The 15,165-nt window shown below is 71.6% G+C and overlaps 2 protein-coding genes across 2 annotated transcripts; one reads left to right on the top strand and one right to left on the bottom strand.

The window, feature by feature from the left end:
* Positions 1 to 174: 174 nt before the first annotated feature.
* LRFN1 (leucine rich repeat and fibronectin type III domain containing 1) lies at positions 175 to 4,596 on the bottom strand. The gene is made up of 3 exons (XM_072848868.1): positions 4,336 to 4,596; positions 2,244 to 3,590; positions 175 to 1,736 (listed from the first exon to the last, which is right to left on the bottom strand). The coding sequence occupies exons 2-3, from the start codon at positions 3,566 to 3,568 to the stop codon at positions 1,151 to 1,153; spliced, it is 1,911 nt and encodes a 636-aa protein (XP_072704969.1). The 5' UTR covers positions 3,569 to 3,590; positions 4,336 to 4,596; the 3' UTR covers positions 175 to 1,150.
* A 3,901-nt stretch (positions 4,597 to 8,497) lies between these two features.
* On the top strand, positions 8,498 to 15,015 carry SAMD4B (sterile alpha motif domain containing 4B). The gene is given in 14 exon segments (XM_072848826.1): positions 8,498 to 8,602; positions 9,350 to 9,774; positions 10,486 to 10,938; positions 11,423 to 11,674; positions 11,764 to 11,873; positions 11,975 to 12,061; positions 12,486 to 12,726; positions 12,800 to 12,885; positions 12,966 to 13,084; positions 13,497 to 13,558; positions 13,561 to 13,679; positions 14,283 to 14,400; positions 14,663 to 14,746; positions 14,942 to 15,015. Coding segments are annotated over 13 exon segments (1,956 nt in total). The 5' UTR covers positions 8,498 to 8,602; positions 9,350 to 9,578; the 3' UTR covers positions 14,971 to 15,015.
* The last annotated feature ends 150 nt before the right edge of the window (positions 15,016 to 15,165 follow it).

Raw genomic sequence — 15,165 nt, 5'->3', positions numbered from 1 at the left:
GGCTGGCGGGGGCGAGGGGGCTGGGGAGATCGGGGGGCAAGGGGCGAATGGGGGGCAGCGGGGGGGGAAGGGGCAAATGGGGCTGGGGGCCATGGGGGGGCAAGGGGCAGATGGGGGGCCGGGGGCCGACCCCGCGGGGTTATCCAGACCAGCCAGATAGGAGGCCCCGGGCCGAGGCGGGTAGGGGGGACGGGGGACGACGGGGGGGACGGGGGACGGGGGGGCCCAGGTGTCCGGGCCCCCCCCGAGGGGAGGGGGGGGCTGCGGTTCTCGTGTCATCTGTGCAGACATGTCAGTGGCGTGTGCGGGGCCCCCCCGCTGCCGGCCCGGCCAAAGGCACCGCGGCAGGGGGCAGGCCAGGGCCGCACACGCGTGTCGGGGTGCACACACGTGTCGGGGCACACACGTGTGTCGGGGCGCACATGTGTGTCGGGGCACAGACGCGTGTCGGGGCACACACGCGCGTCGGGGTGCGCACAAGTCCCAGGGTGCGTGTCCCCCATCAGGGTGCCCACGGGGGTGCCCGCACATCTCGGGGTGCCCGCGCACGTCCCAGGGGTGCCCACGCGGGCGCCACGGGGGGCAGGTAGGTACCGGGTTGCATACGGGTGCCCCTGGGGGGGGGGCACATGGATACCGATGGGGGGGAGCACGCGGGTGCCCGGGGGGCACGTGGGTGCACGCAGGGACCGTGAGGAGCACCCAAGGGTGCGTGCCGGCACCCGACGGCACCCACAAGCACCTGGGGGGGGCCTGCAGGCACCCAGGGGTGCTGGGGCTGCATCCAACCGGCTACGGCTGCATACGGGCACCCATGGGTGCACCAAGCGCCCAGGGGTGCACAGGAGCACCCGGGGTTGCGTTCAGGTACGCCCAAGGCTGCTGTGTTCAGGAACCCAGGAGCACCCAAGGCTGCATTCGGGCACCCAGGAGCACCCAAGGGTGCGTTTGGGCACCCAAGGGTGCACAGGAGCACCCAAGGCTGCGTTCCGACACCCAGGAGCACCCAAGGCTGCATTTGGGCACCCAAGGGTGCGTTCAGGCACCCGGGGTGCACGTGAGCACCCAGGAGAGCACGGGGATGCTGAGGACCCGGTGCCGCCCGGCTGCCTCCGAGCACCCTAGGGTGCTGCCCGCCCCCTGCCCCCCCCTAGACGGTGCTCTCGAGCATCCAGTGGGTGCTGCCGAAGGAGGGGCGCAGGGTGGGGGCCGCGTCGGGCAGGTCGAGGCGCGGCAGCGAGCCATGGCGCCGAGTCCGTGCGCGCCGCGGGTAGCTGTGGCTGGGGAAGAGCCCCCGCGCCCCCTCCCTGGCAGCACCCACGGGTGCCGGTGGCGGGAGGGCAGAGGGCTGCGGCGGCGGCGGCGGCGGCGGCGGCTCCGGCTCGGGGGGTCTGTGGGTGCCGTTGGTCTGGGAGCAGACGCTGGCGACGGCGGCAGCGGGGCGGCGGGCGGCCGCTGCCTTGTAGCGGGCGGTGAGGATGAGGATGAAGACGAGGACGGAGGTGGCGATGGCGGCACCGATGACGATGATGACGGTGCCCCCCAAAAAATGGGGTCGGGGAAGGGCGGCGCAGCCGGGGGCCCCCCCGGCCGTGGCGAAGCGGACGCAGCCGAGGGCGCGGGCGGTGGGCAGCGCCGTCGCCCCTTCGGCGTAGAGGGCCGAGACGCAGAGGTCGTACTCGCGCCCCGCCGCCAGGTCCCGCAGCACGAAGCTCCGGCTGGAGGGCGGCAGCAGCCTGGGGGGGCACGGAGAGGCTTGGGGGGGGGGACGCGGCCCCGGGGCGCGCGCGCCTGCGCGGTGCGAGGCGGCGGCGCGGGCGGGCGAGGCCACGCGGCTCCACGTGCTCCCGGGCAACGCCACGCGGTGCCGTGCGATGCCACCCCGCGATGCCAGGCAACGTCCCAGGCTGCCGTGCCGGGCCCTGCAGCGCCACGCAACGAGGGGAAACGCACCCGAACCCCGCACCCTGCAGCCCCCCAGAGCCCCCCAGGACCCCCCAGGGCCCCCCAGAGACCCCTAGAGCCCCCCAGGACCCCCCAGGATCCCTCAGAGACCTCCAGAGCCCCCCAGGACCCCCAGGGCCCCCAGGATCCCTCAGAGACCCCCAGAGCCCCCAGGACCCCCCAGAGCCCCCAGGATCCCTCAGAGACCACCAGAGCCCCCAGGACCCCCAGAGACCCCTAGAGCCCCCAGGATCCCCCAGAGCCCCCAGGGCCCCCCTGAGCCCCCCACGGGCACCCACCTGTAGACGAGGGAGTCGTCGAGGGAGCTGTTGTACTGGATCTGGAACATGCGGATGCCGGGGACGTGGCGCTGGGGCAGCCAGCGGATGCGCGCCGAGGAGGCCGTCAGCTCGGCCGCCACGATGCGCCGCTCGCCCGCCGCCCGTGACTCGTTGCCCCCGGCGCGAGCCATGTCGGAAGGACCGGGCCCGGCTTCGGCATCCCCGTCCCCGTCGCTGCGAGGGACGGGCAGCGGCAGGACGGCCACCTGCACCCGAGCGGCCGCCTCGCCGGCGGCGTTGGAGGCGACACAGGTGAAGGCGCCGTGGTCGCGGAGCGTGGCCACCCGCAGCTCCAAGGAGCCATCGGGCCGGACGGCGCGGCGCGACCCGTTCTGCACCAACCGCCCGTCGGGACCCAACCAATGCAGCGCTGGCGGCGGGTCGCCGGCAGCGGCGCAACCCAACCGTAAGGGTTGGCCTTCCAACACGGCGGCAGGGTCAGCGGCCGCTCCGGCGATGGCCGGTGCCCGGCACGCCAGCTCTTCCTCCGGCACGGCCCAGAGCAGGCGGCCGGCGAGCGGCGGTGGCGAGGCGCAGCTCTCCAACCGGCCCGGCCGCGCCAACCGGCGCAACCACAGCAGCTCGCAGTTGCAATGCAAAGGGTTCCCCCCCGCCGCCAAACTGGGTCCCGGCGGTCCCGGCACCGGCGGTAACGCCCGTAAGCGGTTGGCGGTGAGGTCCAACCGTGCCAAGCGGGGTAACCGCGCCACCGCCCCGGCGGGGACCCGCTCCAAGAGGTTGTGATCCAAGGTGAGGGTGGCCAAACTGGCCATGCCGGCCACCGCCTCCCACGGCAAGGCCGGCAAATTGTTATGGGAGAGATCGAGATCCTCCACCGTGGCGGCGAAGGCGGCGAAGGCGGCAGGTTCGATGGCGGCCAGCTGGTTGTTGGCCAAGATGAGGTGGCGGAGGCTGGCCAAGCCCCGCAGCTGCGCCCCGCTCAGCGCCGGCAGCCGGTTGCCGTCCAGGTGGAGGGCGCGGAGGGCGCGGAGGTCGGCGAAGGCGCCGGGCGCCAAGCGGCGCAGCCCGTTGCGGGAGAGGGTGAGGTGGACCAGGCTGCTCATGTTGGCGAAGTCGGCGCGTCCCACGGCGCCGATGAAGTTGTCGGCGAGACGCAGCTCCACGGCGGCGCGGTCCAGGGTGGGGGGCACGGCCAGGAGGCCGGTGCGGGCGCAGAGGAGGGTGGGGTTGGGGGCGGCCGCCGGGCAGAGGCAGCGGGGGGGGCAGCGGTGGGACCCCGCCACCGCCCCCAGCATCACCAGGGGCACCAGCAGCTTCGCCATCCTCCGCCGGCCCCGGCGGCGCCTGCGGGGCGGGGACAGGGTCAGGCCGTGGGGCAGGATCGGGCCCGGAGGGGGACAGGATCGGGCCCGGGGGCAGGATCGGGCCCAAGGGGCCCAAGGAGGGGCAGGATCGGTGCCGTGGGGGGCTGCCGCCCAATCCCCTGGCAGCCATGAGATCCCATGAGATCCCGTGTGTCCCCTGAGATCCGGGGCGTTCCCGTGTGATCCCACGTGATCCCGTGTGCCCCGTGAGATCCCGTGTGATCCCGCGTGTCTCCTGAGATCCGGGGAGTTCCCGTGTGATCCCGTGTGCTCCCGTGTGCCCTGTAAGATCCCGTGTGCCCCCGTGTGATCCCGCGTGTCTCCTGAGATCCGGGGAGTTCCCGTGTGATCCCACGTGATCCCGTGTGCCCCATGAGATCCCGTGTGATCCCGCGTGTCTCCTGAGATCCGGGGAGTTCCCGTGTGATCCCGCATGATCCCGTGTGCCCCGTGAGATCCCGTGTGATCCCGTGAGATCCCGTGTGCCCCCATGCGATCCCGCGTGTCTCCTGAGATCCAGGGAGTTCCAGTGTGATCCCGCGTGATCCCGTGTGCCCCATGAGATCCCGTGTGATCCCAGTGATCCCAGTGATCCCGTGTGCCCCATGAGATCCCGTGTGATCCCAGTGATCCCAGTGATCCCGTGTGCCCCATGAGATCCCGTGTGATCCCAGTGATCCCGTGTGCCCCATGAGATCCTGTGTGATCCCACGTGATCCCATTACCTCCTCTCAGGGCTCCATGTCGGTCCCGTCCGGGCGTTGCCGCGGGGCCTGTGGGGACAGGGGACCAGTACCCACCAGTACGGACCAGCACAGCTGCACACAGCCCAGTACAGCCCAGTATGACCCCATATGGCTCAGCACAGCCCAGTATGGCTCCATATGTCCCATACACCCCAGTATAGCCCAGAACAACCCAGTATGGCCCCGTACACCCCAGTATGGCCCAGTATAGCCCAATACAGCTCAGTACGGCTCCATACACCCCAATATGGCCCCATACACCCCAGTATAGCCCAGAACAAACCAGTATGGCCCCGTACACCCCAGTATGGCCCAGTATAGCCCAATACAGCTCAGTACGGCTCCATACACCCCAATATGGCCCCATACACCCCAGTACGGCCCAGAACAGCCCAGTATAGCCCCATGCACCCCAGTACGGCTCCATACACCCCAGTATGGCCCAGTAGAGCCCAGTACAGCTCAGTACAGGTCCATACACCCCAGTATGGCCCAGTACAGCCCAGTACAGCTCAGTACAGCTCCATACACCCTAGTATGGCCCAGTACAGCTCAGTATAGCCCCATACACCCCAGTACGGCTCCATACACCCCAGTATGGCCCAGTAGAGCCCAGTACAGCTCAGTACAGCTCCATACACCCCAGTATGGCCCAGTACAGCCCAGTACAGCTCAGTACAGCTCCATACACCCCAGTATGGCCCAGTACAGCCCAGTATAGCCCCATACACCCCAGTACGGCTCCATACACCCCAGTATGGCCCAGTAGAGCCCAGTACAGCTCAGTACAGCTCCATACACCCCAGTATGTCCCAGTACAGCTCAGTACAGCCCAGCAAAGTCCAGTACAACCCAGCCTAGGCCAGTACAGACCGACACAGCCCAGTACAGCCCAGTGTAGCCCAGTATCGCCTGGTAATACCCCAAATGGCCCATTACAGTCTAATAAGGCTCAGCACAGCCCAGTATGGCCCAGTAACAGCCCAGTATGGCCCAGTACAACCCAGTACAGCCCAGTAGGAGCCAGTACAGGCTGCACAGCCCAGCATGGACCAGTACAACCCAGTATGGGCCAGCACAGCCCAGTATGGCTGAGGATGGCCCATCATGGCCCAGTATGGCCCAGCACAGCCCAGTACGGTCTAGTACAATCCCATACAGCCCGGTATAAGCCAGTACAGCCCAGGACAGCCCAGTAGAACACAATATGGCACAGTATGGATCAGTATGGCCCAGTACAGCCCAGAACAGCCCAGTATGGACCAGTACAAGCCAGTATGGGCCAGTACAGGCCAACACAGCCCAGTATGCCCCAGCACAGCCCAGTACATCCCAGTATGTATGAGCAGTACAGTCCAGTATGGCTCAGTATAGCCCCATACAGGCCAGTAAGGCCCAGCACAGCCCAGTATGGTCCAGCACAAGCCAGTAAGACCCAGCATATCCCAGTACGGCCCAGCATGGCCCAGTACAGCTCAACATGGCCCAGTAGAGCCCAGCACAGCCCAGTACAACCCAGTGCGGCCCAAAACAGCCCAGCGTGGCCCAGTACGGACCAGTATGGGACTGCACGACCCAGTATGGCCCAGTACAGAGCAGTATGGGACAGCACAGCCCAGTATGATCCAGTACAGCCCAGTACAGGACAGCCCAGCCCAGTACAGCCCAGTACGGGACTGCACGGCCCAGTACAGACCAGTACAGGACTGCATGGCCCAGTATAGCCCAGTATAGCCCAGGACGGGACGGGACAGCCCAGCCCAGTACAGACCCAGTACAGACCAATACAGGACTGCACGGCCCAGTATGGCCCAGTACAGATCAGTACAGGACTGCATGGCCCAGTACAGACCAGTACGGGGCAGCCCAGCCCAGTACAGACCAGTACAAGACAGCCCAGCCCAGTATGGCCCAGTACAGACCAGTATGGGACAGCCCAGCCCAATACAGACCCAGTACAGACCAGTACAAGACAGCCCAGCCCAGTATGGCCCAGTACAGACCAGTACAGGACTGCACGGCCCAGTGTGGCCCAGTACAGACCAGTACAGGACTGCATGGCCCAGTACAGACCCCGTACGGACCAGTATGGGACAGCCCAGCCCAGTACAGACCCAGGACAGACCAGTACAAGACAGCACAGCCCAGTATGACCCAGTACAGACCAGTACAGGACAGCACAACCCAGGGACCGCCCCCCGGTGCCTCCCCCAGCCCCCGGTGCCCCCCCCCCCGTCGGTAACCACCCTCCCTCCGGTAACACCCCCGCCGGTGCCCCCCCCGCCCCTAACCGCCCCCGGTACCCCGGCCCCCGGTACCCCGGCCCCCGGTAACCGCCCCCGGTCCTCGCCCTCCCCGGTCCCCCCAGAGAAGCCCCCGGTACCTGGGGGGCTCAGCCCACGGACGCTCCCATCGCGGCTCCGAGCACGGCACCGGCCGGGGAGGGGGCACCGGGCCCGGTCAGGCCTCGCCCCGCCGGGGGCCATGGGCGGGGAGGGGGGCACCGGGAGTGGGGGGGGACCGGCAGCAGGAGGGGCACCGGGGAGAGGGGAGGGGGGGGGACCGGGCCCGGCTGTAGCGGGGTTGGGGAGGGGCGATGGGATGGGGGATGCCGGTACGGGGTGGGGGAGCCCCGGGATGCCGGGATGGGGGTACCGGGATGCGGGGGGGTACCGGGATGCCGGGGGGGGTACCGGGATGCCGGCCCGGGCTGATGGCGGCGGGGCGGGTGCGGCGCGGGGGGCGGCCCGGGATGGCGGCGGGGCGGCCCCGGTGCGGGTGCCGGTGCCGGTGCAGCCCCGGTCCCGCCGGCACAGGCCGCCGCCGCCGCTCGGAGCCGCAGAGCCGCCGGGGCGGGGCGGGGCGGGGCGGGGCCGGCGGGCGGGCCCACGGACGGACCCACGGACCCACGGACGGACCCGGGGAGGGGCGGGACGGGCTCTGCTCCCCCGCACCGGCGGGGCCGCGGAGCCAGCCGTCCCTCTGTCCGTCGGTGCCTGTCCCGGTCCGTCTGTCCTCCCCCAGCCCGCGGCCCTCCCTCCCTCCCTCCGGCTGTCTGTCCTTCCCTCCCGCCCTCCATCCCTCCCGCTGTCTGTCCGTCCCTCCTTCCTTCCCTCCATCAGGTCCCCCCTCCTTCCCTCCGTCTGTCTGTCCCTCCCGCCTTCCCTCCGTCTGTCCCCCTCTCCCTCGTCCGTCTGTCCCTCCCTCCCGCCATCTCCCCGTGCCCCCCTCTGTCCGTCCCTCTGTCCCGGTCCCTGTCCCCGTCCCACGGGAGCACACGCACCCCGGGGGCCGGGGACGCGCTGGGGAGACGGGGGACGTGTGGCCGGAGCCCTTGGGGACGTTGGGGACAGCGGGGATGGGCTGGAGGAGACGGGGCGCTGGGGATACTGGGGGACACGGGCTGGGGACACTGGGGACACTGGGGGACCTGGGCTGGGGGCACTGGGACACACTGGGGGACCTGGGCTGGGGACAGTGGGACACGCTGGGGACACTGGGGGACCTGGGCTGGGGGCACTGGGACACACTGGAGACACTGGGGGACCTGGGCTGGGGACAGTGGGACACGCTGGCGACACTGGGGGACCTGGGCTGGGGGCACTGGGGGACCTGGGCTGGGGGCACTGGGACACACTGGGGACACTGGGACACACGGGGGACCGGGCTCATGCGCCCCGTGGCCAGGGCCCCCGAGTCACGGCCCCAGAGCCCCGCCCCCACAGGCCCCGCCCCCGCCCCACCCTGAAGCCCCGCCCCCGCAAGCCCCGCCCCCTCAGCCCCCGCCCCCGGGTAGGGCCCAGGCAAGGGAGCAGAGTGCCGCCGAGGGGGCGTGGCCCACGGGAGGGGGCGTGGTCTAAGCCCAGAGACGGGGCGTGGCCTCGGGAGGGACGTGGCAGTAGGGAGGGGGCGTGGCCGGCGCAAAGGGGAGGGGCCGCGCTGCGGCTCTTGCCTCCTCCCCGCCCCACGCGACGCCGCGAGGGCCGCCCCCGTGCTCCCATTGGCAGCGTCGCGGCCCAATGGCGAGCCGGGGAGGGGCCGCGAGAGGCGGACAACTCGCCGCCGGAAGCGGCCGTCCCACCCCGCTGCCCTCCCATTGGCCGCGGCCGTGCGGGTGGCGGAAGGGGCGGGGCACGGCGGCGGGGGCATGCGCAGTGGTGCGGTGACGCACCGTGCGTGCCGTGCGCGCTGACGTTGCGCGGCGGCGACGGCGCCTCCGAGTGCGGCTGCGGCGGCGGCGGCGGCGGTGAGTGAGGGGCGGTCCCGGGCCCGGCCCCGGCCGCAGCCCCCGGGCCCCGCCTGGGCCCCAGCCCTGGCCCCGGCCCGCAGCCCCGAGGCCCCGGCTCCTCCCCGCGGCCGCCGGGCCTGGGCCGCCCCCGGCGCGGCCTCCTCGGCCGGGCCCTGACTGACCGCACCCCCATCCCCCCCCCCCGTACCGGTACCGAGCCCCGGCCCCTCCGGGCCCGGCCCTCCCGCCCCGGCCCCTTCGCCCTCCCTGGCGGCGCTGGGAGCGCCCCGCTCCCGGCTCTGCCCGCTTCGCCCGCCGGGAGGGCCCTGAAGGGCCCCGGGACCCCCCTGCGCCCGGGCCCGCCCCGCTCCGCCCCCCGCGGGCCCCCACAGCCCCTTCGGCTGCTCCCCCGGCCGCTTCCCCTTCCCCTCTTCCAGGGCGTCGGGTACTGCCGGGCTGGAGCGGGGCACCGGGCGGGCGCTCCGAGGGGTCCCGCGCCCCTCCCGGGGTGTCCCCGGGCGGGGCGGGGCCGGGGATCCCTTCTCTGGGGCTCGGGAGCGCGTACGGGGGCAGTGGGCACGCCGGGGCGGTCCCGGTGGTCCTGGCAGGGTGGAACTGGCCCCCTGAGGCGCTCCCCTTCGCACCGGGAGCGTCCCCGGCCCCGCCGGCGGGGGTCCTGCGGGGGTGCCCGTCCCCGTGGGCGCATCCCCGGTCCCACGGGGGGTCCCCCGCCCTGACACCGCCCCGTCTCCTCTCTCTCCGCAGCGATCTCTGGGGCTCTCCCACGGGAACGCGGCCAGGGGGCCCGGCCGGAGCCGTCGGGGCCTTGCGCCCCTCCCCATGCCCACCCTGGCCCGGGGGGGCACCGACTCCTCAGCCAGGCCCCGTGGGGGCCCCCACTGCGGCCGCCGCATCGCCGCCATGTGAGGGGGGGGCACGGCCGGCCCCGCGTCTCCCCCTCCCCGCCGCCACCGTGAGCCCCCCCGGCACCGCCATGATGTTCCGGGATCAGGTGGGGATCGTGGCGGGGTGGTTCAAGGGTTGGAACGAGTGCGAGCAGACGGTGGCCCTGCTCTCGCTGCTGAAGCGCGTCACCCGCACCCAGGCCCGCTTCCTCCAGCTCTGCCTCGAGCACTCGCTGGCCGACTGCACCGACATCCACCTCCTCGAGGCCGAGGCCAACAGCGCCGGTGAGTCGCGGCGGGGGGCTCCCGGGGCGGGTGGGTGGGCTCTGTGGTGACCCCCGGGGCTCCCGCGGTGGGCAGGTGGGTTCCCTGCGTGGGTAGGTGGGCTCTGCAGGGACCCGCGGGGCTCCCTGGGTGGACGAGTGGGCACCCCGGGTATCCCTGGGCAGATGGATGGGCTCCCTCAGCACCCCTGGGACTCCCTGGGTGGGCTCCTTGGGGACCCCATGGGGCCCTGCAGAGCCCCGAGGGCTCTCGCCACAGCCAGTGGGTCTCTGTGCATCATCCCGCTTCCCCCCAGGGGCTCCCCCCATGGCCCTGGGTACCCCAGGGGAGCTTTACGGGGACCCCAAAAGCTCCCTGGGCACCTGGCAGGGCTCTCCGCCTCACCCCGGGGCTCCCCCTTTGTCCCCGGGCACCTCTGGGGTCCCCTCCCTGTGCATTCCTGGACAATTAGGGGGACTCATGGGGCTCCCATCTTCCTTGGGGAAAGTTGGGGGGTTTTGTCCCAAATTTTAGCCCTCTGTAGTTGTCCCTGGAGAGCTTTGCTCCCCTGTTTCCAGCCCGGGGGCGGTGGTTTAGCTCCATCACCCCCCAAATCCGCCCGCCCCCCGCGCGTCCCGATGAGAACGCAGCCTCGTCCCCTCCTTGGTGCCGTCCCCCCCGAGCTGCGCGGTGACGCCGACGCCCCCTTCACCCCTGTCCCCCCCTCCCCAGCCGCCATCAGCCAGTGGCCGCAGGAGCCGGCGGAGGCAGCGGTGGCCCTGCTCCTGGCCCACCTCCCGCTCCTGCAGCCGGGGAACGCCGCCGCCAAGGCCGAGTACATGAAGCGGCTGCAGAAGATCCTGGCGTACGCCATCGAGAGCAACCGCTGCGTGGAGGAGAGCCGGCAGCTCCTCTCCTACGCCCTCATCCACCCCGCCACCACCCTGGACGACCGCAGCGCCTTGGCCCTGTGGCTGGGCCACTTGGAGGAGCGATTGGCCGGTGGCGGCGGCCCCCCGGGGCGACCCCCCCGCCCCGACGCCCCTCGACGGCCGCCGCCTCCCCACGAGTGGCCCGAGCACGCAGCCCCCGAGCTGGGGCCGGCCTGGCCCGAGACAGCCCCCCGGGAGAACGGGCACCCCCCCTTCCACCCCCCCGCCAGCGGCAACGGCCTGGGGGGAGCGGGTGAGCGGGGACGGGGGGGGTGGGAAGGGGCCTGGGGGTGACACTGAGGGCCAGGGAGGGGGCAGGGGGGGCCAGGGAGGGGTCTGGAGGGGACGAGGGGGTTGGGAAAGGGTCTGGAGGGGACGTTGAGGGTAGGGAGGGGCGGGGGGACAAGGGAGCTGAGGAGCAACCTGGGGGACGTTAAGGGCAATGGGGGGTGGGAGGGACGTTAAGTGCCGAGGAGGGACTTGGGGGGACGGGGAGGGGTCGGGGGGACCTGGGTGTCCGGGGAGGGGATCTGGGAGGCTGAGGGGTGGGGGGGGTGGGGGGACAGGACAGGTAGGGGGCACAGGGATCTGGGGGAGATGTGAAGGGCCGAGGAAGTGGCTGGGGGGGTCCCGGGTGGCCACAGAGGACTTGGCGGGGATGGGACACAAGGGGCTGGGGGGGTCCCGCAGAAGGGACCCCGGCGCCCGGGCCCCCCCTGACCCCCCAATCCCCGCAGCTCTGCCCTGCCAGCTGCACCCCAGCCCGCTGAAGCGTTCCCTCTCGCTGGTGCCCGGCAGCCCCCAGGGAGGGGGAAACGAGTGGCCGGGGGGGGGTGACGAGCCCGCTGTCCCCGTCCCCCCCCGTCCCCCCTTCGGGGACCACGCGCCCCTCTCGCCCCAGAGCAGCGTGGCCTCCTCGGGCAGCGAGCAGACCGAGGAGCCGGCCGGCGGGCGCAACACCTTCCAGGAGGACGGCAGCGGCATGAAAGGTGGGGGACGGAACACCCGTGGGTGGCGTGTGGGGGGCCGTGGGGACCTGTCACCTCACGGCCACCCCCGTGTCGCCCCCCCCCCAAAGATGTCCCCTCCTGGCTGAAGAGCCTGCGGCTGCACAAGTACGCAGCGCTCTTCTCCCAAATGACGTACGAGGAGATGATGACTCTGACGGAGCATCACCTCGAGTCACAGGTAAGACGGGGCTCCCTCCCTGCGTCCCCCCTCCGTGTCCCCACCACCCTCGGATGAGGGGACACCCCCCCCGCCCCGCTTGTCCCTCCTTGTCCCCGCAGAACGTCACCAAGGGCGCGCGGCACAAGATCGCCCTCAGCATCCAGAAGCTGCGGGAGCGGCAGAGCGTCCTCAGGGCGCTGGAGAAGGTGTGGCACCGGGGTGGCCCTCGGGTCCCCAGGGGTGGCATGGGGTGGCCCTGGTCCCCTTCTGCATCCCGAGGGCTGGCACAGGGTGGCCCTCGTCCCCTCGTGTTCCCAGGAGTGGCACAGGGTGTCCCCCGTGTCCCTGTTGTCCCCAGGGGTGGCACAGGATGTCCCTGGTCCCCCCTCTGTGTCCCCCAGGGGTGGCACAGGATGTCCCTGGTCCCCCCTCTGTGTCCCCCAGGGGTGGCACAGGATGTCCCTGGTCCCCCCCCCGTTGTCCCCAGCGATGGCACAGGGTACCCCTGGTCTCCCCCAATGTCGCTAGGGCTGGGGGGGGTGGTCCCTGATCCCCCCAAGTCCCCATGTCCCACCACTCGTCCCCCGTGTGTCCCCCCACCCTGTCCTACGTGTCCCCTGGTCCCCGCAGGACATCCTGGAGGGGGGCAACCTGTGGACGGCGCTGCAGGAGCTCCCGCAGATCATGGTGACCCCCATCAAGGCCTCCAGGCCCCCCCCGGCCACCCCCCCAGCAAACAGCACCCCCGATGGGGCCCCTCCGGGGGCCGCCGACGCCTTCACCCCCCACCCGGCTGCCGACGCTGAAGCCCCTGCCGCCCCCGTCCCCGACGGGGACATCCCGGGGCAGTTCACCCGTGTCATGGGCAAAGGTGAGACCCCCGCTTCGGTGGGGGGGGGGGGGTGTGTCAGGGTGCCTGGGGCCCCCCCTGCCCCCCCCCCCAGTGTGCACCCAGCTCTTGGTGTCGCGGCCGGACGAGGAGAACATCACCAGTTACCTCCAGCTCCTCGAGAAGTGCCTGAGCCATGAGGTAGGGCAGGGCCTGGGGGGGGCTCGGGGGGGCTGCAGGGCCATCTGCCCCCACCTGACACCCCCCCGTGTCCTCCCCAGGCGTTCACGGAGACGCAGAAGAAGAGGCTCCTCTCCTGGAAGCAGCAGGTCCTGAAGCTGCTCCGCGCCTTCCCCAAGAAGGTGCCGCTCGACGGCCCGGGCTATCGGCCCCCCAAGGGGTAGGTGGGCGTTTGGGGGGGGGCCGAGGGGGCTGGGACCCCCCCCCCGGTCACCCCATGCCCCTGTTTCCCCTCGGGACCCCAACCCTGTCCCCCAATTTGCCTCTCTTGGGGGGTGTGGGACCCCCCGGGTGCTGCATTTACACCCTTGGGGCTCCTCTGGGGGGCTCGTGGCCCCCCCAAGTGCCTTATTTCCCCCCCCCCAATTTGGGGGGGTCTGAGGGGGTCTCATCCCCCTCCAGGACACCCCTGTGCCCCACTTTGTCCCCCTGGGTGCCCCATTTCCCACCCCCCGAGGGTTGGGGGGGCCTCGCTTTCCCCGGGTGGGGCTCTGGGTGACCCCTGGGGCTGGCGGGGGGTCTGGGGGGGCCGGTGCCACCCTGACCACCCCCCCCCCGGGGCCCCCCCCCAGCTGGGCCTTTGGCTCCAACTCGCTCCCCATAGCTGGCTCTGTGGGGGCGGGGGCGGCGGGGCAGCGCCCTTCGCGTTGCCCCCCCGTGCGCTGCCCCCCACCCGCCTGGGGCTGCTGGGGCCTGCTGGGGGCCCCCGCCCCCGGCCCCCCTCGGCGGCCCCCCTCGGTGCCCAGGGACGCCAGGTGAGTCACGGGGATGGGTGTGGGGGTTCTGGGGGAGGGGGGCGGATTCTGGGGTCCTTTGGGCTGGGGCGGGGGAGTCCTAGGGGTTGGGGGGCAGATGTGGGGAGTCCCTGGGGATTTGAGGGGGGTCCTAGAGGTTGGGGGGGGCAGATGTGGGGAGTCCCTGGGGATTTGAGGGGGTCCTAGAGGTTGGGGGGCAGATGTGGGGAGTCCCTGGGGATTTGAGGGGGTCCTAGAGGTTGGGGGGGCAGACGTGGGGAGTCCCTGGGGATTTGAGGGGGTCCTAGAGGTTGGGGGGGCAGATGTGGAGGTCTCGGGGGATTTTGGGGGGTCCTAGGGGTTGTGGGGGAGATGCTTGGGTCCCTGGGCATTTGGAGGGGCAGATGTGGGGGTCCTTGGGGATTTGGGGGCTGCTGGATGTTGGGATGGGGGGGCTGCATGAACTTGGGGGTCAGACACTGGGATCCTTTGGGGGGCTCCTTCACCCTGCGATCCCCATGGGGGCCCCAGATCCTGGGGGTCTTTTTTGGGGGGGCCGGGCTGGACACCAGCATCCCAGTGTTGGGGTCCAGCCCCCCCAGTAACCACCCTTCCCCCCCCCAGAGCCTGTGGTTTGGCAGCGGGGGGGCCGGGGGCTCCCCGGGGAGCCGCAGCGCGGTGCAGCGCACCCACTCGCTGCCCGTCCACACCTCGCCCCAGGCCCTGCTCGCCTTCCCCCAGGGTAGGACTGGGGGGGGCCCAAAAGTGGGGGGGGGGACCATGCTGGGGGAGGGGGTAACCCTGTGCCCCCCCCCAGGGGTGGGGGAGGATGTTTCAGTCCATGCTTGGGGGATGCAGGATGCTTAAACTGCCCTCCCCCGGGGGTTTTGGGGGGCTCAGGATGCCTGGACACCTCCCCCCAGGAGGGTTGGGGGGGCAGGGATTGGGGGGTTGGGGGGGGTAGGGTGCCTGGGACCCCTCCCTCACCCCTGTGTCCCCCCCAGAGTGTCCCCTCCCCGGCACTGACCTGGAGATCAACCCCACGCTGGAGTCGCTGTGCCTGAGCATGACGGAGCACGCGCTGGGCGGTGAGGGGGGCATGGGGACACGGGGGGGCACGGGGGGACATGGGGACATGGCGGGGACGTGGGGGGCACAGAGGCCCAGGGGAATTTTGGGGAAGGGGACAAGGTGGGATGCGGGGACAGGGGGTGTCAGGGGGACACATGGGGGGAGTGAGGGGACACAGCCCCCCGGTGCCCCTGACACCCCCACCCCCGCAGATGGCACAGACAAGACCTCCACCATCTGATGGCGCCGCCCCTCCCCAAATCGGGGGTCACACCCTTAACCCCCCGGGGGCACCCCTCCATCACCAGTCACCCTCAGTACCCCGGGGGACCCTAAAATAAGCGGGGTGGGGGGTTACCCCGCCCCCCCCCCCCCCGGGCAGGGGAGGGGCGCAGGGCCCCCGCGAGGGAGGGGCTCCCGGGGCTGATGACCTCGC

This window comes from Ciconia boyciana, chromosome 33 (assembly GCF_034638445.1).
Source record: "Ciconia boyciana chromosome 33, ASM3463844v1, whole genome shotgun sequence".
Classification (NCBI taxonomy): domain Eukaryota; kingdom Metazoa; phylum Chordata; class Aves; order Ciconiiformes; family Ciconiidae; genus Ciconia; species Ciconia boyciana.
Note: the sequence above shows the minus strand (reverse complement) of the source record. Positions and strands in the feature narration are given on the sequence as shown.

Excerpts from the sequence above, each read along its gene's own strand:
- LRFN1 (XM_072848868.1), bottom strand. The coding sequence starts at position 3,568 with ATGGCGAAGCTGCTGGTGCCCCTGGTGATGCTGGGGGCGGTGGCGGGG. Across the intron at positions 1,737-2,243 it reads GACGACTCCCTCGTCTACAG|GCTGCTGCCGCCCTCCAGCC; the intron begins GTGGGTGCCCGT and ends GTGCCCCCCCAG.